At 39.6% G+C, this 22953-nt stretch overlaps 1 protein-coding gene and 1 pseudogene across 1 annotated transcript in view; both read right to left on the bottom strand.

The window, feature by feature from the left end:
- Window positions 1–2389: 2389 nt before the first annotated feature.
- Window positions 2390–2508, bottom strand: LOC120591286 (uncharacterized; annotated as a pseudogene).
- A 15749-nt stretch (window positions 2509–18257) lies between these two features.
- The window catches only part of TET2 (tet methylcytosine dioxygenase 2), a 115717-nt gene continuing 111021 nt past the window's right edge, over window positions 18258–22953 (bottom strand). Inside the window, exon 12 of the mRNA XM_039848779.1 lies at window positions 18258–22953. This exon is cut by the window's right edge and continues 5 nt beyond it. Within this exon, the coding sequence (XP_039704713.1) occupies window positions 21522–22953 (1432 nt within the window). The 3' untranslated portion in view covers window positions 18258–21521.

Below are 22953 nucleotides of genomic sequence, written 5' to 3'. Positions count from 1 at the left end.
GACTTTAGAAATGTCTGAGTCTTTGTAGATTAACCTAATTGACCTACAGTGGTTCTAAAACATTTTGTAGACAATTTAACTTTTAATTGCATTTTGTCTAAAATAAATTGGGAATGTTAAATGTATTTAAAAATGGACCACCAAAAAATGAATTTTTTAGCAAAATGCAATTATAAGGTAAAATATTCAAGAAAAAGGAAGACATTCAAATGTCCCCCTCAAAAATTAACAAGAGAAGAATGGAAATAAATAATGTGAACTCAAGTGGTATACAATATTTCATTCTTAAGTTTTAAATTTTGCTTTACAATATTTCTATTTGTGGGAAGAATCTTTTAATGGAGCTCCTGTTTTTAACTGGCTGTATTTCTATTCCATATCCCTGGATGGAAGGAATGGAGAAAGCTTATGATTTTCAGCATCTAAATTTAGTGAAAGATTCAAAAGGATCATAAATAGAGGCAAGTTTTTGGGACAAATTTATTTTGTAAAAATATGTACCAAGGAAAGGCACTTTAAAGAATGGCAAAAATATAGTACCTATGAAAATATTTGAGCTAAAATACCTCTAATTTCAATATGCAAAATTCAATTTTCATCTGGGCTTATCAGGCACCATAAATTGTACTTTCTCAATAAAAATACTATAGACTACAGGGAAGAGCCAATTAAAAGTGTAAAAACTTCAAATTTGTTAATCATAATATGCAACATTAAAGATTTCAGATAATTTTAAAATTGATAAATTATTCAGAAAAATAATAGACACACAGTATTAAAATAAATACAACTAAGAAAGTAAATACAGCGCATAATTATATATCAAGAATAATTATTTTACTAATATGTTTTTTAGTTTTAGATAATCCGTATAAAGATTTTTTTGCTTTTATATATATATTTTAAGACAACATTTTATTTAATGTGGTAAAAAAAAAAACATAAAATTTGCCATTTTAACTATTTTTAATTCAGTATCATTAACTGTATTAACAATGTTATATAACCATAGCCACTATCTGTGTCCAAAATGTTTCATCAGCTGAAAGAGAAACTCTGAAACTCTTACCCCAGCTCCTGGTCACCTCTAATCTACTGAATTTGTCCTGTTATTTTACAAAAGTGAAATTCCACAATATTATTCCTTTTGTGCCTGGCTACTTTCACTTAGCATGTTTTCAAGGTTCATCCATGTTGTAATGTGTATCAGAACTTCATTCCTTTATATAGCTGAAGAACATTCCATGGTATGTATATGCCACATTTGTTTATTCATCTGTTGATGAACACGAATTATTTCCACCTTTTGGCTATCATGAGTAATGTCACAATGAATATTGGTGTATGAGTATTCTTTTGAGTCTGTTTTCATTTCTTCTAGGTGTATAACTAAGAGTGAGATTGCTAGGCCATATGATAATTCTGCATTTAGATTTTTGAGGAAGAGCCAAACTTTTCCAGTAGCTGTGCCATTTTGCATTCCTACAAGATGAATAAGGGTTTCAGTTCCTCCAAATCCTCACACTTATTATTTTCTGGTTTCTAAATTTATTATTATTATTTTTTGTTATTATGTTCATCTTAGCAGGTATGAAGTAAGATCTCATGGCAATTTTGAGGAATTTTACTTGTTAAAACAGTTCTCGAATAGAACTATCTTATCAGTTCATCAATATAATGAAATATATTGAAATCAAATTACCATCCAAATAAATATGTCAACACACCATATATGAAATAGAAGAGGGACAAAAATAAAAGTAGGGACACTGAATGTCAATTGTAGTCCACGCAGTAGATTATGATGTCCTGAACTGGGGTTGTGGCATTGTGAAGGAAATGAAGAGATTTAAGAAGTAAATAGCAAGAGATATTTAGCAGGTAAAATGAACGAACTTAAAGATTGATTGATAAGGGGGATAGAAAGAGAAAAGTGTTAAGCATGATGCTCAAATTTCTGACATGAGTAACAGAGTGGAATGGTGGAGCCATTCTCTAAGATATAAACCTCAGGAGGAAGAAGAGCCAGTGTTGAGGTAAAGATGGATAAAGATGATAAACTGGACGTGTTGAATCTGAGATGTCCATGGAGCATTAGAATGATGATGTTGGCCCAGGAAACAGGGAGGGCTCTGCACCTAAAGCTCAGGAAAGAAAGCTGGACTGGTCACAGAAATTTTGGAACTACTTTTTTGTGTGTTCTTATTTATATAACAAGATGATAAGCTCCTTGAGGACATTTCAAATATTTCCTTGTTTCTCTGACTTTCAGCCATACAGCAAATTTTGTTTGTTTGTTTGTTTGTTTGTTTAGGCGAGGCACCCCTTGGTTGACCTCACAGATTGCAAGGACCTTGTCATCTTACAATCCCGTATTTTTTATTTTTTACGCTTACAGCACCTGGTCTTCCTAGGTGGTCTCTCGTCCGAGTACTAACCAGGCCCAACCCTGCTTAGCTTCCGAGATCAGACGAGATTGGGATTGTTCAGGGTGGCATGGCTGTAGATCCATACAGCAAATTTTAATTGAGCATCTTTCATATGTGAAACATTGTACTGAATTTAAGACAGATTAAATGAAAGATGAACATGGTATAGTCCTTGCCCTTAGAGAATTTACATCTCGCAAGGACAAGAAAATTTTAAATATATAAATACAGAGATTAAGTGAGGTGCTTCGAGGCATGCAGAAAGTGTTATTTATGCATTCTAAGGAGATCTCAGAATGAAGGATACACTTAAAAATACTTCAGTACTTTGTTGACTGAGTGATCTAATCATGGTGGCTACATAATTTGTAGGGCCTAGTATGACATGAAAATCTGAGGCCCTTTGTTCAAAAAGCAGGAAAAAATCGATCATTTAAATGTTCATATAAACTTCCATGACTTGGCAAGGTGTTTGCTATTAATGTTCTCAGTTTAAAAAATTAAAATCTTGAATTACTAGCACATATTTTACCATTTACTTTTACATTGTATAATGCTAGTTTAAAGTGCAAATTATAAGAGCATCTAATTCAATATGCAGAATCACTGAAATTATACAATTTGAATTTCATGGCTCATCCTCTGTCAGAGTGCTTAACAATGGCCTGAGCATGTAAATACAACCGAGGCTCAAAGGTTGGAAATCTGAAGAGAGGATTCCCCCTAAGGCACAGGGATATTCAACTGGCAAAGGGAGACTCTCACAGGTACCTAGGGCCATGCTCTGCCTCACAGGGTGGTTCATCTTCTCACCAGCTGCCAGATCTCCATGCTGTGAGGTGGCTAGGGGCTAAGTCTGAGAAGCTGAGCCAGGAGCACCCCATTCCTAAGTACCTGGGCCTCAACTGACAACACACAGGAGAACTCTCAAAGATCTCTATGCCTCCATGTCTGGACAGGCTCTGTACCTGGATCAGGAATGAATGGCTGAGGAATTTCTCTGCTGAGATGCAGACTCTCCATAGCTGTTTACATGACACCCCGTGCTCCTGCCAGCCGCAAATCAGACCAACCTCTGCTAAGTTCTGCATCTCTGTCTGACCCTTGCCTGACCCCAACCCTCTGCCACACCCTGTGAGGATAGAGGGCAGCTGTGGTCACAGGTTTGGGCAGGGGGAAGGCTAGGCAAGGCCAGGGCATCAGAACCATGCTTGGGAGGTGGTGTGAGCCAGGCCTCAGGTTCCCAGCCCATTTTCCAAGATCCCATCAGACTTAATTTACCAAAACAAAACAAACAAACAGACAAAAACTTAAAATTGAAATTTTTAAGAATTTTAAGAAATACATGCACAAGATGTGAATGGATTAAGCCCTTTATTCAGTTCTGATTGGTCTTTGGTGGAGCGGACTGCAGGGCAGGGAAAGGAGGCAAAGGTGGTTTTTTTGGCCTTGGAAAAGAAACTTTTAAAATAAGAACTACTTTTCCTATACACTGCACTTCACATACATCATCTCGTTTAATTCTGTTAACTAATTTCCTACACAGTGGTCATTATTTCTGTTTTTCCAGCCGAGGACAACAAGGCTCAGAAAGGTTAAGTAACTTGTTCAAGTCCAGACATGGCAGAACCGGAATTTGAGCACAGGTCTGTCAGACTGAAAAGCTTCTGTTCTTTCTTTTGAGACTAGGTTCTTGTCCTCAGGCAGCAGACTAGTGTCTCCCCTGGGTCACAAGAAGACCATAAGTGACGCATGTTTCAGGGAGTCTAATCAGTACCAAAAGAGATGGTTTCTCTAACAACTTTTTACCAGCCAAGTCAGACTTCGAAAAGTTTTCTGAGTAGCAAGTATGAAATTTTAAAAGTGGAGGAATTAGGAATCGCTCTTTCCCCACTAGGAAGTTTTTAACTTCCTGGCTTTCTGATGGGGAAAGAGCAGTTAGTCCTCTCTTTCTTCCCTGCTTCCTCCCTTCCTGGTTCCCTCATGAATCCCACAGCCATAATTGGTATGAGTCCACGTGCATGGGATAGAAGAGAAAGTGGGCGGAGGGTCTTTTTGCCAAGCCCAGTCAACTTTCCTGTCTCTGATTTTCGAATGCAGATGCTGTGCACACTGGATGGTGAGGTCAGGTTCTTCCATTTCTGGGCTCAGTCTCTCGGAAACTCTGAGATAGGTGGACTCTACCACTTTTGAGTCTCCGCCTCCTGATAGTACTGATGTCATTAAAAACTCTGAGGAAGAGTGCTTCTCACGTCTTTCTTCCTCTCTCATTCAGCCTCGCCCCCGCCCTCCCTCCACCCCCCCACATGCTCTCTGACCCCATTTCCAGGACAGGTAGTGCTCTCTTGAGTCATTCTTTCTGTTTCCAGATGGTTCACCTTAATAGTGACTCAGAATAGTGGAACAGACTCTTTTCTCATGGTTAGGTTCAGCGAGTGGCTTCTGGTGTCTTTCTGTCCTCAGTTGCAGAATGTCATTCTGTGCAACCATGGGGGTTTTCCCTCTTAAGTTCTGGTTTTGAATGGTTACTGTGAGAGAGAATGTGTCACCACTGTTTAATATGCCAAGGGGTAGGCGAGGCTCTGTAACATCAGCTGCTCTTATGTGCTTAGAACCAGACACATGCCTACCTACACCCACACTGTTTTGCTTTTGTCATTTAGAGCTGGAAGCATTGAATAGAGCAGGATCCCAGGTATTGTTACATCACGTGTGGTGTAATGTTTTCCACTGATGCTTTTCAGAGTCAGAGGAGTACATGGCCCAATTAGCGGGATTATAATGTGTCCCTGCTGTATACTCACCATCCTTAGCCGCGTTGTGGGATCTGAGGCCACTTTTGTCTTTTTCTTTCATTCACTCTTTCTCATTGACCCAGACCATTTGCCAGGGAACAAAGAAATAATGAGCAGTGCAACTTAGTTCATTAATGGAGCCAGACATGATCCACAGGACACTGCAGGCAGGCCTAAATGAGCCTGATGAACATGTGGTCACCTGGGAGCCCTATTAAAAAATTGGACAGCTGGGCAAAAGGCTGGCCTCCTGGGCCTCTGACTGTTTTCACTGGTCAGCCAAAGATCCTATTGCCCAGATAAAACAGAATTTCTCATACCTGCCTTACTATCTGCCAGGATCTAGAGCCACTTACTAGCTCTGTGATCTTGAGAAAAGTATTTCAATTCTGTATCTCAGTTTTTTCAACAATAAAATGCAGATAATAACAATACTTCCCTTAAATAGTAGTCAGTGAGGATTTAAAGAGTTAATCCATGTAGGGCACTTAGATCAATGCTTGGCCCATATAGTTGGAAATTTCCGAAGCTGCAAATATGTAAGTAATATCACAGCCTACTTGGGAGATGAAAGTATAATCTTCTGTGCCTTGACAAGAAAATACTGTGACAGTCATCTGATTCATAAGCACCCGAGTACTCCTTGAATCTGATGCTTTCTACCTGCACTGATATTTAAAAGGAGGTTGGGGCCAAGTCATACTTACCCTTTTGTGGTTCTTCCAAAAAGGCTGGCATGTTGTAGATGCTCAATTGAGTTCACACTGAGGGCCATGATTTTGAATCTTTATCATAAAAATGCTACTTTTGCTTGGCCTTGCCAACCGCTCCGTAGCACAGTGGAGGTTCATATCAAGCACTAATAGCTCCAGAATTCTTTTTTACTGTGATGTACATGTTCCAAAGACATGGATGGTTTTTTTTTTTTTTAATTATTGTATTTCTAGTGTCTAGAACAGTGCCTGACACGTAATAAATATTCGTTGAAGATATAAATAAATGAAAAACAATGAATGGGCTTTGGGAGGTAATGTGTTTAAAAAGGGCACAAGGCATTGACTTAAAAGTCTGTGGTTGCATAAACATGTTTTAACCAGTTTAACAATATTTAGGTGTATCGTTCAGTGGCATTAAGTACCTTCACACTGTTGTACAACCAGCTCCACCATCCAACTCCAGAAATTTTTCAGCTTCCCAAACTGGGATTCTATATGTTTTAAATACAAGGTCCCTGCTACCCACTACTCCCTAGTCCTGGCAACAACTATCCTACTTTCTATCTCTGCATCTGACTACTCTAGGTACCTCTTATATAAATGAAATCATACAATATTTGTTCTTTTGTGTCTGGCTTATTTCACTTAACACCATGTCCTCAAGATTTATCCATGTTGTAGTATATATCAGAATTTCATTCCTTTTTGTGGCTGAATAATATTCCATAGTATATATATTCCACATTTTGTTTATCCATTTATCTTAGTTTGTGCTGCTGTAACAAATTACCATAGACTGGGTGGCTAAACAGTGAACATTTTTCTTATAATTCTTGAGTCTGGGGAGTCAAAGACCAAGGTGCCAGCGGATCCTGTGTCTGGTGAGGGACCACTTCTTTGCAGATGGACTTCTACTCATTCTAATTTCACTGAGAGAGCAGAGAGAGGGAGTAAGCTCTTGCGTCATGTCTCTTCTTATAAGAACACTAGTTTCATTCATGAGAGCTCCATCCTCTTAATCTAATCATCTCACATTCCCGCCCCCCTCCCCCACTCCAATAGCATCACATTGGGGGTTAGGATTTCAACATATGAATTTAGGGTGGGAAACACAAATATTCTACCTAGAATATCATTCATCTGTCAATGGACATTTGGGCTGCTTCTACCTATACATATAACTGTTTTGAGTCCCTGCTATCAATTATTTTGTGTATGTACCCAGAAGTGGAATTGCTAGATCATATGGTAATTCTATGTTTGAGTTTTTTTTGAGGAACCACCATACTGCTTTCCACAGTGGCTACATCAATTTACATTCTCACCAGCAATGCACAAGAGTTCCAATTTCTCCACATCCTCACCAATACTTGTTGCTATCTTACAGATATAAAGTGATATCTCATCGTAGTTTGATTTGCATTTCTGTAATTAGTGATGTTGAGCTTCTTTTCATGTACTATTGGCCATTCGTATTTCTTTGGGGAAATGTCTATTCCAGTCCTTCACCCATTTTTGAATCTGGTTGTATGTTGTTTTGTTGAATGCGATAGTTGTTTTATATTCTTTGTCTAAAAAATCCGATAACTGCTTTTTTAGGGATGCTTTCTGCTAGTTCATTTTCTTCTTTGGAATGGGCCATGTTATCCTGTTTTTTTTGTCTACCTTGTGAATTTTTTGTTATGGAAAGTTGGGCATTTGGAAAAACAGCAATCTCTCCCAGTCCTTGTAGCCTGCCCTGTGCTGGATGCATCCTTCACTAATTAGCTGGGTGTGCTCTGGGCCTTGGGGTCAGCCTGAGTTGAAAACTTAAGGTCTTTTTGGTCTTTTCTGAGAATGAGTTTTGTCTGGGCCCATGTGTGAATTTTCTATCTTCCCACCCCCAAATGAGGATGCTTTTGAATGTTCTGCTTCTCCAAAGTGTCTCACCCCAGCTTTCTCAGGGCCTGAGATGGTCCATGCATGTCTCTACCAGTAATCTCTTGTCCCGGGCATCTACTAGTCTAAGGCTCCTTGCAGCTTTCAAGAGCAGCTCACACTGCTTCCCACCTGACCTCTCAGGTGAAACAGACAGATGCTCAGGCAGACCCCAGACAGATTAGAATGTTGCAAATAAGGTCTGCTCTGACCCTCTGGTTCATGGGAGGAAACTGGAAACTGGGATGCTGCCTTTTCCAGACCAAGACATTGCCTCACCCAGGAGGTAGTGGGGCAAGGGCAAGTAAAAACACCAAAATTTACTACCATTTTGAATGTGGCTTTTTCTTGATTGGGAGTTCTCTTGGCTGCTGGTAGACCTTTGACTTTTTTTTATTGCTTCTATAATGTTGTGTATATATGTGTGTGTGCATGTGTGTGCAGGTTTCTGTGGGGAGGTAAGAGTTTGGAGATTACTAGTTTGACATTTTGTTGACATCACTCCTCAATTTCGATTTTATGACTTCTTTTAGAGTAGCTTTGGGGGAGTATTGATGGAAATTAATACTTTTTGATTGTCCTCCCCACTTAAATTATTCTTAGGCACTACCTCAGGTTTCTAGAGTTTTGAAGCTATGAAGGTAGCTAGAACCTCTTAGTAGAAAGCAAAGCGAAGAGGCTATGAAGAGCCATATTTGGAGTTAGGAGAAAGCCCTTCCAAACCCTGGTATGAGGATGCTGTTGAGGGCATTACAAACGCAATCAACATGTGTGATTTATGAGATCCCAAGGGAGAAGGTTTTTCTCTTTATCTGATAAATATTCTCTGAAAGGTAGGCAAGACATTTATCATGCCTATCAGCTTCATAAGTAAACTGAAAATTAAAGAGTTTTAGCCAAAATTCTTCTTCCCACTCTACTATGCTGCCCCTCCTGCCTTCCTTGACTATGGAATATTCATTTGTATATGAAACCAGGATCTCTGTCTTTAATAATATTTTTTATTTTTTAATTATAGTTGGCGCACAATATTATATTAGTTTCAGGTGTACAACATAGTGATGACATTTATATATCTTACGAAGTGATCACCCCAATAAATCTAGTACCTGTCTGACATCATACATAGTTATTATATCATCATTGACTATATTCCTTATGCTGTACTTTATATCTCCATGACTATTTTGCAAGTACCATTTTGCATTTCTTAATCCCTTTCCCCTTTCTTACCTATCCCCTATCCCCCTCCCATCTGGGAACCCTCAAAATGTTCTCTGTATCTATGAGTTTGTTTCCATTTTTTGTTTGTTTACTTTTGTTCTTTAGATTCCACGCATTCATGAAATCATAGGCCTTGTTTGCTGATGCATCCCATGTCCCTAGAACGGTGCCCAACACATAGTTGGTGTTCAGTAAATATTTGTGGAATGAATAAGTAAATGGGAAGAGCCAACTTCCCATAGTATCTAAAAGGGAAAATGAGGACTTTGTATCTTTTTAAAACTTTGTTGAGTGAACTTTATAATGAAATAGAACATACATACAGAAAAGGGCACCTGTCCTAAGTCATATATCAGTGAGTTTCCACATGAACACATCCATGTAACCAGCTTTCAGATACAGAAACAGTAGGCCCTCTGCCTGTCAATACCCACCATCAACCCCCATCTTCTCTATGACAAGTAATGACTACCCTGACTTCCTAACTACATGGATTTGTTTTGTTTGTTTTTGAACTTCTTACAAGTTAATTAACACAACATGTACTCTTTTCTCTTTTGTGCTTGGCTTTTTTTATGGTTGTTCAACATTTTGTAAGATTCATCCATGTTGTTGAGTGAAGTTGTAGTTGAACTCTGTTACCTTTTGAAACTTTAGAAACATTTAGTTTGAAATTCATGCCGGGATAAATTCCAAATTTATAGAATAGTAGCCTTCAATAACCACCATTTATTGAGCACATGGTAACAGACACTATGCTGAGAAATGATATTCAGGATCTTACTTAATTCTCTCAGCAGTTTCCTGAGGTGTAGACATCATTCTCCCTACTTTCTTGATAGAGAAATTCAAATACAGAGGAGTTAGCTAGCTCGCTAGTACATATCAGGCTTGTAAGTGATGAAACCCTCATCATGCCCATGCTTTTATTAACCTCTGCCTTCATTTGCCATTCCCATATAGCAATCCTTTAAGAAACTGTTTTAAATGGATATGTGCTTAGGAAAAACTAGGGGAGAAAGTGGGGCTGGTACTAATGTGGAGATGGCTGTCTTTTAGCATCTGCACTGCTGATAGGGAAGTTTCCCAAGGCCCCTTTGCTGACCCTTTGGGTCCTTCGCCTTCTGATCACCAAAGCTGACTCAGGGACCCAGAGCCCAGGAGAAGAGGAAAAACGAAACTGGCTCCTGGCCTGTGGGTCACAGATTTGGACCTCAGGATTAAGTCAGGAATGACTGTCTCCCGTCATGTCCTGTCCAGGAGTCATAGGTCACAGGCAAGCTAGAGTTCAACCCCACGCCAGCTGTTCTCAATTTCTGGGTGGGAAGTGGTGACCTTGGTTTGAATCAGACCCATTTGAGAGCTAGATCCCTCTGTCAAACGGTGAACTGCATCTGTGGAACTTTACTTGGAGGCACACTCTCCCAGCCTGGTCTTACTGTGTTTACTTCCCAACTGTTTTTAACACACTATTCAGAATGATGCAAATTTTTTTTTCATTAGATTTTCCTTGGGCCAACATTTGGCCGCCTCCATTTTTGTAGGCCTTAAATACTGCAGGTGCGCTTGACTCTTGCTTTCTCATTCATTTGCAGAGGACATCAGTGAGCAAGGACAAAGACGTCCATTCAGCACTAGTCAAGGCTGTCCTCATGTGTGTTGTCTCACCAGTGCCCTGCCCTTTGTGAGGCAGGACACACCTTAATTGTCCACTATCCTTTTACCTTCAACATTTACCTTCAACATTTGGGGGGCAGGGGGTAGGGGAAGTTTAAAAAAAGACTTATTTGCTGATTTTCCAGATTCAGCCGGCCTTTAACTCTTGGTGTAAATCTTTCACTTCTCCGGTTTGAGGGACATGCATGCCTTCTGTCTTCTAGTCCCTTTCCTTAAATCTCTTATTTCAAGACTTCGCCCTTTGGGATAAGCTCTCTTGGTGTTATCAGCCTCTTTTGTCTGTGCAATACTTTCTGTTATCTCTCTGTTGCTTTTAAAGTTATATACTCTCTGGGGTTTTATAATTGTGGCCTTCGCTTATTTCTTCTGCTGATCTCTCTTTAAAAGGCACCTTTCTCCCTGCTCTCCCTTTTCTGTTCTATTTCCTCTTGTCTCAGAAAATGATTTTAAGGTTTAAGTGCAAATTCCAACTCTCCGTAGCCTCTCTGAATTGTCTGGAAGAGCTAAGCTTATGTGGTGCCATGCATTTTGCTGGACACCTTCTCCTTAGCTCACAGCTCCTCATAGATGCCTTCGTGAGCGAGTTGCTACTATTGCCATTTAATAGAGATGACGACATTGTGCCAAAATGCACAGAGCTGGGAATCAGACTCAGGTTTTATTTAAAGCCCAAATTTTGCCTCTTTTAACCCCTTGCCTCCAAACCTTTTTACTTTTGGGAATTAGGAAAGAATGTCCAGAGAAGGTGCTGATCCTATAGTTTGTGGAGGCAACGTCCTAAAATGGAGGGCCTCAGGGCCGGTCAGGCAGTATTTCTCTGTCCATTTGCCTAACCAAACGCTGCTGACCTTCAAAGCCCCGGCCTGTCTCACTGTTTCCACATGGCCTCCCCCGAGAATGGCCTCCCTGTGCCCTCTCGTACCTTCGAATAATCCTGAGGCTTGTTTGATCATATATTTGACACCTACTTATTCACACTTTTATTTCGTTCTTTATACCATGGCAAGCCCCCACATCCCATCGTCAACCTCTCAAAGGTGGCAGTACTTTCATGTGCTTTATCTTCCGAACCACTCTGAAAATAGTTTGCACTCCAAAATGTATTTTGATGAACTGAGTAGACCACATCTCTGGATTATTTGTAGATTCTGGCTATTTGGATTTTGTCTCTGCTCCCCACCCCTTCTGCCAAGTTCAAGGATTTACCCTTGAGTTTCTTCCCTTTCTTGCTTCTCAAAAGCTGTTTTATGTTTCCATGTCGCTTTTGTCCCCTTCCAGGCTAATTCAGCCTCTGGGGGATGTCTCCTCCTTTTGAATTTCCCCATTTCTTAACAGCAACAGCCTCTATAGCACTCCAAGCCTATGCAAATTTTAATACACTCTTATAAAAAAATTCTTTTAGGAAACAATTATTTAATCTCATTTGAACTCTTTTTACATGCCAGGTACTCAATTAAGTGGGAAGTAGGGCGGGGGGAGTAAAACTAGGACCCATAGAGACCCAGTCCCTGAATTCAAGGAGCTAAGCAAGCCATTGTAGCCTAATGAGTACAGTGAGAGAGGAGACAAGGCTGCAGGGGAAGGACACTAACCTGGACTGAAGGAGTTGGGGACTGTCCCCGTGGAGAGTTGCCACAGTGGGCTAACTAAAATATGTCTAATATGACTAGAGCGTAAAATGGGACTGAAGATAGGGGCACAGGAATGGTAAGAGGTGACCAGAACCCAAAGCAGGGACCCATCCCAAAGGATCCTGTAAGCTCTGTTTAGGAAGTTGAACTTGATCCCGAGAGAGCAGTGAGAAAAGCCCCTAAAGTATCTGGTCAGAGGTGGGGGCTGCTCTGAAAGTCTGGTACCTGGCTGTGTGCTAAGGTTTTTGCAGGCAGACACTCGTGTGGCTTCTCTATCATTTGATGATACCTTGCACATAATTGCTCAGCTGTTGATAGTGACGAGGAGGCAGGGCTAGAACTCTGGCTTTCCCCCTCCCAACCCCACTGCCTGATGGAATTGAAGAAGGAGGGAGTGGAATCGGGCTCCATTTCAGTGCTGCTTCTACGTTCTGGGCATTTTACTACATACTGTTTTATGTAAACTTTGTTTAATCTCCACAACAACTTTGCAGCAAATGTGTTTTCTCTTATCAGATGTGTAAACAAGCTGAAAGAGGTTAGATAATTTGATCAATAACAATATCCAACAACAATTTTTAGATAAAGTTATTACAATTTAAATGACCATGAAACAACCAACCATATCGCAGTTTACACTGAATTCCCAGTCGAATATCCTTTCATAGGAGGACTTTATTTAAAATGCACTTAATGTTTTATTCTCCTGTACCTTTGTATTATATACTATGATGATGCTTCTTGGTTAAAAATAGCATGTATATACTTGGGGAAAAGATATTTGCTGACTTGTGATTTACAAATTATCATTTTAGCGTTTGAGACATGAACTGTCACTATACAAAATTTTTGTGGGAATTATGAAAGAGCCTTACATACAAAAGACCTACCAGCACCTCTGTTTAACCAAAATCCCCACTTTAGTTAGAAATGGGATTCATTTTTTATTGTAATAAAATGGCATTTATTTAATGCAGCAATGGAATTTATCAGGTCAGCAGGGTTTTAACTAGCCCTCTCGTCCACCTTTCATTATGGGGCCTGCATCTGTGACTGGGTGGGAAAAGTCTTGAGGAAATGGAGGAAGGTCTGGGCTCCCTTATTTCCTTATGACCTCAGTCAAATGATGTTACTTCCCTAGGCCTCAGTTTTCTCATCGGTTTTTTAATTTATAGAAGCCTCTGGCCTACTCAAGTATATTGCCAGAAATTCTCTCCCCTCTCTTTCTCCTGCATTATTAATTCTCTGTCTCTACTGGGTCATTCCCATCTGCAAGCAGAAATACGGCATCCTGCCTTAAAAAGCCTTTTCTTTATTTCCACCTACCCTCCAGATAGCACCTCATTTCTCTTCTTCCATCCTAGCAAAACTCCTTGAAAGAACCACCTGTGCTCACTGCCTGAAATTCCTCTTCCCCACTTCTCAAAACTCTCTCCAGTCAGGCTTTGGCCCCTGCCGTTCCATCAAAGCGACTCCACGAAAGTCAGCCATGACCTCCTTGTTTCTAAATCCAGTGGTCCATTCTTAGGCCTGATCTTTCTTGACCCCTCAGCAGCATTTAACACACTTGATCATACCTTTCTTCTTAAAGCCCTTTCTTCACTTGGTTTCTAGAAAACCTCTCCACCGTACCCCCACTCCCACCTACTTCATTAACTGCTCTTTCTCTGTCTTCTTTGCAGGTTTCTTTTCTACTTCTTGATCTGAATATTGGAATGGCCCAGGGCATCTCATCCTTGGGCATCTTTTCTCTTTGATCCACATTCCTCCTTAGGTGATGTTATCTTCTGAGGGCTTTAATACCATCTTATGGTCATGACTCCTGCATTTGTGTCTCCAGCCACACTTCTTCCCTGAACTCTAGATTTTGTTTCCACTTGACTTTTCAGTACCTCCACTTGGATGTTTAGTGAACATCTCCAAGTCGACATCTCTGACACTAGACTCTTAACTCTTTCCACCCCTGCCCCCCAAAACCTTCTCTTTCTAGTCTTCCTATTTGAATGTCATTCTTCCCTCCTGAGTAAATAGTAATTTCAATGTTTTAGTTGCTCAAGCCAAAAACTTTGAGGCCATTCTGACTTTCCTACTGTCACACTCACATCCTTGGTTCAACCACTTGTCGTCGCGTCTATCACCCTGATCTCTTATTTGGCTTATTACAGCAGCCTCCCATCTGGCTTCCTTGTTTGCATCTTTTCCTTTTTAAATTTTAAATTAAATTTTAATTTTAAACCCAGCTTTATTAAGATATAATTGACACTTAACACTGTATAAATTTAAGGTGTACAATGTGTTTCTTTGATACATTTATAGATCCCCATGGTGCTTATCTTCATATTTACCTTATTCTGTGTCTATCTCTCTCAACTAGAATATAAGCTCCTAGAGGATAGGGACTTATTGATTTTGTTCATCGCTGAATGGCTAACTCCTAGAATTTAGCTGACTCCAATTTTAAGAGTGGGTATTTAAACATATTTGTGAATGAATGACTAAAGGAATGATTCTATAAAACCAGGGTGTTAAGAAAGGTGATCTCTAAGGTCTCTTTCAAATCTCCTTATCCATGATTTTGTACAGTTAATAAGTACTTTCTCTGTTTCACTAATTACTTGCAAATGCATATAAAACCACATGGTAAGAAAGAACAACCTCGAATATGTTTAAGTCAAAGAAATTGGCCAGACCCTGAAATGAGTTTACATACTGGTAGTTGCACTCATATGTGAATAAAGAAAGAACAACCTCAGCTGAACTAATTCGCATAATTATAATAGCTAGCTTTTTAAAAAGTTCTTTCTATGTGCTTTATATTATCTCATCTATTCCTCAGAACAACCTTGTAGAATAGATATTATTATTTTTATTCTCCAGATGCAGAAATTGAGAAAAAGAAAGAAAAGATTAACACCTAGCTTGAGGTTACACAGCTAGTAACTGACAGAGCCAGAACTTGAACCCACAGCTATAGCTCTTTATTGCATATCATCTTCTAGGGAATACAAAATGAAATTCTTTTAAAGTTAATGGTACGTAATATTTAAAATATAATTCATATCAACCTTCCATTATAACATACTCTGCCATAAAAATATTTTAATATACATCTTTGAAACATGGATGCTGAGGTTGTTCTTTCTTTATTCATATATATTCATATTCATATAAATGGAGGAAATTATAATATTTTTATTTCCATTACTTATAATGGTATATTAGAAACTGTGATGTCATTCCAACTAATGGAATTTTCACACAATCACTAGGGCGTTAACTCATCTGAAAATCAATGAGCCTTTACACAATTACAGGACGGGATTATTTCCTTGTTTCGTCACTGTCTTCTTATTAGCTTTGAGATCCCAGCGTTGTTTCATGATCAAGAGCTTTTATGTTTGTGTGTAAACCTGTTCTGTCAGGTGAGGGAGTCGGGGGTTCTGCCCATGGGGAGGAGCGAGGGGGACTGCAGAGTGAGGTGAGCACTAAGCCATGGTCTGTGGAATGAGCCCCCTAGCATGATGCAAGGGAGAGGGAGATAAACACCTTTGTAAGTATAACAGTTTATTCTAGTTTGTGCTTAAAGCTTTACATTCTCATTAATCCTCAGTACACTCCTGTGAGGAATGCGCTGTTTTACAGGTGAGGCTTAGTGGCACACAACTAGTAAACTGCAAGGCTGAATTGAAAGCCAGATGCTTCCTACTACACTGTTCCTTGTACATCATTGTATTCTTTAGAGCTGAACCAAGAGCTGCCCATGAGAGAAGGGTGAGGGCACCACTGGTAGCTCAAGTTTCAAGCAACAACACCCATGTTCCATTCATGTGACTATTCTGTACAAGGAATAAAAAGCAAGTGCTCAGTGAATATTGCCCATAAATCCTTAACTCTGCGAATTTAAATAATCTGAATTCATTCTTGTGGGGTAGAGAAGAAGCGGAGTGTCTTTATGTAACTACTATTTTACTTAACGCCTAAGTAGAAATCTCATTTCGGTTTGAATTAAGAGTTGATTAAAGAGTAAAATGTCAAATTGAGTTGAGAAATTCCTTTTGAAACAGCATTAAAAGGAAGTCCCCAAAGAGCATATTTGTCAAGTGTATATACAAGGAAGAGAGTGGTCCTTTCAAGAGCGAATGTTGGGCTAGACAAGCAAAGAGATTTGTGAGAAACTGCCTGGTAAGAGGGAAATGTAGGCAGGTGGCCTCTAATATGTGAGAACAAAAGTATCTTTGTTCTTTGAAGCTGAAGAGGGCTGGTAAAACTGAAATAATCTATAATTGCAGTTAATTCTCTTCTAAGCATCTTTTGTGAATGCTTTTTCACCACTCGAACAACCAGCAAGTGTGCTTCTCAGGGGAGGGAGGGGACAGGGGCAATGCGCCCCCACCCCTTACTGGTGACTGAAGTTAGCAAGCATCTTCATACAGCAGGCACTCTCTCCTCACATTAATTTTTCTGGGTGGAAAAAAAGATGCTTCCCCAGACCCCCATTTTTTTTTTTTGCTGGATACTCACCTCCAGATGGCCTTTTAAGTCAACAAAACCAAATTAAAATTCTCAGCAATTTGAGGAGTAGGTGCCTTAATGAATAAGGTCTTTTCTCACTGAGTCGTGTTCTCACACAGCTGATCAAGTAAGGAGCAGTAGAGTCAGGCAGGAGTCAAAACTAAGCTAGAATTACCCAAAGCAAGAGGGTGTTTTCATGATAAGCCAACTGGAAAGACTGAGGAAAGGAGCAGTGGCACTGTGTGTGACAGGGCAGCTGTGTGCATGCCTGCATGTGTGAAAAAGTTCATTCTTGGCAATTCTTTCCAGAGGAGGCAAGGGGCCAATAAAGCTTTGTGAATGCTGGCTCATCTGTCATTTCCAGCTGTCTTCCCTGTTCAAGTCCACCTGCAGGCTCATAGCAGCAGGCCTGCCTGCACCTTCATTTACAGCACACCAGCATCACCTTCCTCAGGCAGTCAGGATCGGGTGTGGCCCTGGCAAGAAATGCTTTTGAGCTTATGGAATTTTAAATTCCCGTCGCCCCTGGCAGTGGAGACTAGCAAATGAGAAGAGCGGGATGTTCTCAAGGTTCAGCCAGAGGATGGATGGTAAAGTAAGGGTTGGCAATGTCCCTAGAGCGTTGAAATAAAAAAAAGAAAAAAATCAAATCATTGGATCACTGCTTTATAACAGTGATGTTTTTGCTTCTTTTAATATCCTGGCTTTGAGTAGCGTGCTGGAGGAATCGGCTGGTCAACAAGCACAAAGTTTACTAAATGGTAGTCATTTCCTGGGCTCAGAGATGACTATTTAAATCAAATTTGGCCCAGGCTAAAGAGAGAAGAATATATGGGAAAGGGGATTCTCTTATTTCATGCATGATGAAGATGATTTCTCTGCCAATTTGGGAAGGGGTAGGAGTGGGGCCTGGAAGACTCCCATAACTATAACTAGCAACTGTTTAATATCTTGTTTCTAGGAAGTGTTTCAGTGGGGGAGCACTTGTGCTGTGTGAAGCATGATTCACGTGATAGAGAAGGGGCAGGAGTGAGGACAGTCTAGTCTCTAGCTCCCTGAAGCCATGTGGGATTAACAAGGACACGCACACTGGTCTGGTGCCTCCCAGGCCACCTCTCCCCTCTCCTCTTGCAAAATAAATAGGCTAAAATGTAAGCTGAAAAAAGAGAAGTTGAATATATAGACTATTTTGGTCTTAATTATGTAAATATTATTTTAGATATAGTTTAACATTAAGAATCACTATCTAAAAATTATCTTTAAAAAGAAAATTCTTTTCATTCCTTTTGCCTCATTGATGTGGCAGTGATCGGGCAGCAAACAGAAACTTCAACAAGACAAAACTTATAGAGTGCATTAAATAAATATAAATTTTATTAAAAACACTCACATAGCGTTATCAGGAATGATATAATAATAAACGCTTTCAAATAACCTGCATTCATAACATTACAATACTTACAGTATTTATAACCCTCCTCAGATTTTATGGACAAACCAAACATCTCATGAAAATGAAATGAAACTAAGTTTCTAAAAAAGCATAGAAAAATGCACACAGAGTTCATTATCTTAGTGTCAAACTGCAAAAATTTCCTACACAAGTTGACCACTAGCTTTAGAAGTGAACTGTACACCACTGTGCGTCAATCAAGATGAAAAATTCATTCAAGTAAAGTTGACACCACTCAGAAGCATTTTCAAGTATGGCTATATAGTCAACCTGATATTCCTATATAAGCAAATTGGATTTCTGCTTTCCATTCATTCTGAGGCAGGTTGATATTTACAATTATAGATCTGATATTTACAATATGCCACTCAATTTCCTCTTCTCCCTACCTAACCTCTCCCCAATCCCAAACCTTACACTTTCTGCTCTTGTAGGCCAGCAGTTTGGCAAGTGACAGTGGGTGATATAGAAACCAAATATTCATATAGAGATGGCTGACTCAAAACCAATAGATGTGCATGTAGTAACCAAATATTTGGGTTAGATATAGGGTATACACAAAATATTAAAAACATGTGGTTTGACATATGCAAAGCAAATATTTTTGAAATTTTTGTAAATTGGTCACGGCCAAAAACCAAAACCAAATTTTTTTAAAGACAAAAGCCATGTCATAAAGATTTGACCAATAAAACTCAAAGGCCTCCTCTGATTAAGAATTTATTTGAAATGTTAGTAAGCAAAAAGGTACTTAGACCAAAATGTAATTGTACAGTAGATTGTACACCACACCCGTAAGAGCTTCACCTGTTTGGAGAAGTCTTCATGGATCTTTACGTATACTGATTATAGGATCCAAAATTCTTTATAGAGAGTTGAAAGACTTTAGCCAACAATCACTTGCCAAACTCCTGCCTTACAATTTTCCCTTTATCAACTCAGTGCATTCTGTTTTCATGTAATTTTCTTCCTGCTTGACACAATCAAAATATTCCCCAAACTTTTAAAATGCTTTTCTTTACAATAAAAAGAGCCAACAGATTTACAAAATTAGTTTTAGTTACATTAGGACATATACAAGAAAATAGGAGGGATTCAAAATAAACAAGTTAAATCCCTGAAAAAGAATATATTTATTAACCTACAACAATTTTACATAAACACAGGTGACATGTTGGCATAAGGAGAACATGAGCTGAAATATCCCTGATTTTTTAGAACAAAAAGGTTGACGTTCAAGTTATACTTGCTAAGAAATCAAGTATTGAAAAAAGTTATGCTTTTTTAATAATAAAAAAGACTTGGAAAAAAACGATGGTACACAATGCTATAAGCTTTCACTCTCAGTTCAATATCCTATTGCCAAACTAGTGTTGAGGTATATGACAAGTAGGAGCATCACTCAAACCTTTAATGAATTCTTAGATCACATTATGATATATTTGTAGCAGGCTGAGTAGCACCATCATGATGTGAATTCTGCTTCAATTCATATATATATATATTTTTTTTATTTATTTAAATTTTTTACAGTACTAAAATACTAAAGCATTGCGTTAAAAAAGTTTTGTTTACAATTTAATTTACTTACTATACATCTCTTTCTTTCTTCTTTATACAAATTAATGATTTAAAACCATCACAGCAAACCAGCTGCCTGTTTTTTCTTTTTAATTAACAGATTCACATGGAACTAACCCTGTTTATTTATCTTATGCAGGCATCAGTCTGCTCAATCTCTCTGGTTAAGAGGACACTTAAGCTAAGAAATGACAACATCACAATGTACAATTATCAACACAAAGGCAGACTGTCATTCGGTTCGCTGAAGAGCAGACAGATCCATAAAATTGCTTCACATAAGTGAACAGCTTGGTTGAGTCTGTATAGCATGCAGTTAATTATTACCTGCAGTTGATAGAAAATTCTTAAAACTCTACATATTTGAGCAATGAACTTGTCATACAATTTTGTATAAAACTTTTACAGTATAGCATGTGAGATGAGCACCAGAAAACATATGTTTTGTGTACTAATGTATTCCCTTGAATCCAGTAAGCCACCTTTGGATTTAACCGGCTGTGTTAAAAATGGACACTCTGCTCATCAGCAGATGCATGGCTAAAAGCAAAAATATTTTAAAAGCTTTCCTTTCCTTAAAAAAATTAACTCTGCATTCTAAAATGAAAGTAAACTTTTTTTTTAAACGTCTCAGTACCTTAGCATTGTTCAAGTTGTCAAAGCTTAGGTAGGCAAAGTGCTTCTAAGACACCATTTAAAATATTTATACATATACATGTGTGTACATATACATATGTGTGTGTGTATATATATATATATATATGTACAAATATATGTTTATTGTCCTACAAGGACTTCACTGGAGGAGCAAAATCCAGAAGCCTTTAAATGTCCACATTTTAAAAACTAAGCTTGTGTAAGAATAGGTAATTATGATAAAAACTTGAATGAAAAGGAACCCCTATTATTCAAGGGCATTGGAGTACACTGATAGCATCTTGATGATATAAAGGCATTAAATTTTCAACTGTTAAAGACACCATTTTCTTAGCACCATTTCTTAGAACATCCAAACAAATTCAATGTTTTGCTGTCTATTCATTTACTCTTCTTGTAGCTATTTTGATAAATAAAAGTTAATATTAAGATTACAGTAAAAACTGCATGTTAAAATGCCATAATTCCAGTATTTCAGTATATATATTCAGCACCAGATGGTATTTAAGAGTCCTGCCACTGTAATACTACAGTACTTGTGTTCCATGACTATGCAAACTCGGTATTATTAAAAATGGTCACAGATGTGTAGAGTTGCATGGGGGAAAAAGTCACATTTACATATCATCTCATCCAATAATAGAACCAGTGTTTAAAAATGTAAATGGTGGAACACTTTCTTCCCCACCTTCTTTTTGCATAGAATGCTTTGGTCTTTTGCCTAGATGCCATCTGTGACCACTTAGGAGTCAGTGGAAATTAAGTGCTATGGTAAGATGACCTCTTTTTTTGCTGGTGAGCTGAGGTTCTTCCTACCCCATTTGTCATGAATACTGTGTCCTTTCCCCACTGTCCATGTCATGAGAACTACACTACGGACAGGTTGGTTGTGGTCTTTACAAATGAGGTAACCAACGCAAGGGGCGATATCATATGTATCTGTTGTAAGGCCCTGTGACCCGAGTGAAGGCGTAGGGAGACGTGGTGACTGTGGAGTCTGTGGTCACGGACATGGTCCTTTCAGCAAGGGACTTGACGAAGCGCAGGTAAGTGGGCTCGGAGGGCTCGTGCGGCTCAGAGGGTTCCCGTTTCACTTTTTTGCCGTGGGTTTTCTGAGGCACATAGTCCGGGCCGTACTTCTCACACTCTTCTTCTTTCTCACGGGCCTTTTCGGCCATCTTGGCTTCCCAGAGCGCCAGGCCATGTTTGGGCTCGTTCATGCTCTTGTGCTGGTAAAAGACAAGCGAGATCCTGGTGGGGTGATTCCTGTTGGGATTCTTCAAGGGGGTTGTGGCGTGAAGCTCACGCTTTGCACACTCAATGAGAATCGACCCATGAGTTGGAGCCACAGCCACGCCCCCGATGTCGGGATCCAGAAAGCTCTGCTCGCTGTCTGACCAGACCTCGTCGTTGTCCTCAGCAGCAGCAGGAGGCTGCCTTTCCTGACCGCCGGCCTCCTGGAATTTGTGTAAGTCCTCCTGGACCGCAGCCATTCGGTCGTGCTGGAGACCCGGGAGCATCTTCGATAACCCGTTAGCCGTGTGGGCAAGCAGGTCATTCTCCTTGTTTTGGAGATGCAGGGCATGGAGAGAGCTGTTGAACATGCCTGGAGCTGCAGTGTAGTTATGGATTATATGAGTGGATGGGTGATGTTCACCATTTTTATAGTCTATGTTCGGACTGCTCAAATTGGGTGGTAGTCTAGGGGTGGCTCCCATGAAGTGACCATCCATCTCATGAGTGGAATAAGGAGGAATCGTCCCTGCATGGTGTACGTTTGGCCTAATAGTACAACTGCTAAAGGTATCTCCCTGCATATTTTGGTTTCTGTAACCTAAGTACTTAGAAGTAAAACCCTGGCTATTTCCAAACCTTGGCTGGTAAAGTGTATGGATGGGTGGTAGATTTAGCTTAGAGAGAGGGTTTTGGTTTGGATACCTATATAGATCCATGGGCTGAGACTGGGGAGAATAAGAACCCAGATACCGGGAGCAGTTGTCCATTGACACGTTTCCATTGCACTGATATGATGGATACTGGTTATTCTGATTTAAAAGCCTGGAGTAGGGGTTCATGGGATTAGAAGAATTCAAATATGAACCTGCAGCTTGGGATGAGGTGGAATAGAAGTTCATAGGGTTGGCACCTCCATAAGCATCTGAAGTGTGTGAAGAGCTCGGATACGGACTAACTGGATTGGGCCGTCTCATGTATAGACTGGAGGATCCAGAAGAAGAGTAAGAGTTGACAGCCTCTGACTGAGGGTTATTAGTCAAGGGGTGACGTGGTGGCAGCTGCTGCTGCGGCTGCGGCTGGGGCTGCGGCTGCGGCTGCGGCTGCGGCTGTGGCTGCGCCTGGGGC

This window comes from Pteropus medius, unplaced genomic scaffold (assembly GCF_902729225.1).
Source record: "Pteropus medius unplaced genomic scaffold, Ma_sr-lr_union100, whole genome shotgun sequence".
In the NCBI taxonomy this organism is placed as follows: Eukaryota; Metazoa; Chordata; class Mammalia; order Chiroptera; family Pteropodidae; genus Pteropus; species Pteropus medius.
This window is presented reverse-complemented; position numbering and strand designations above follow the sequence as displayed.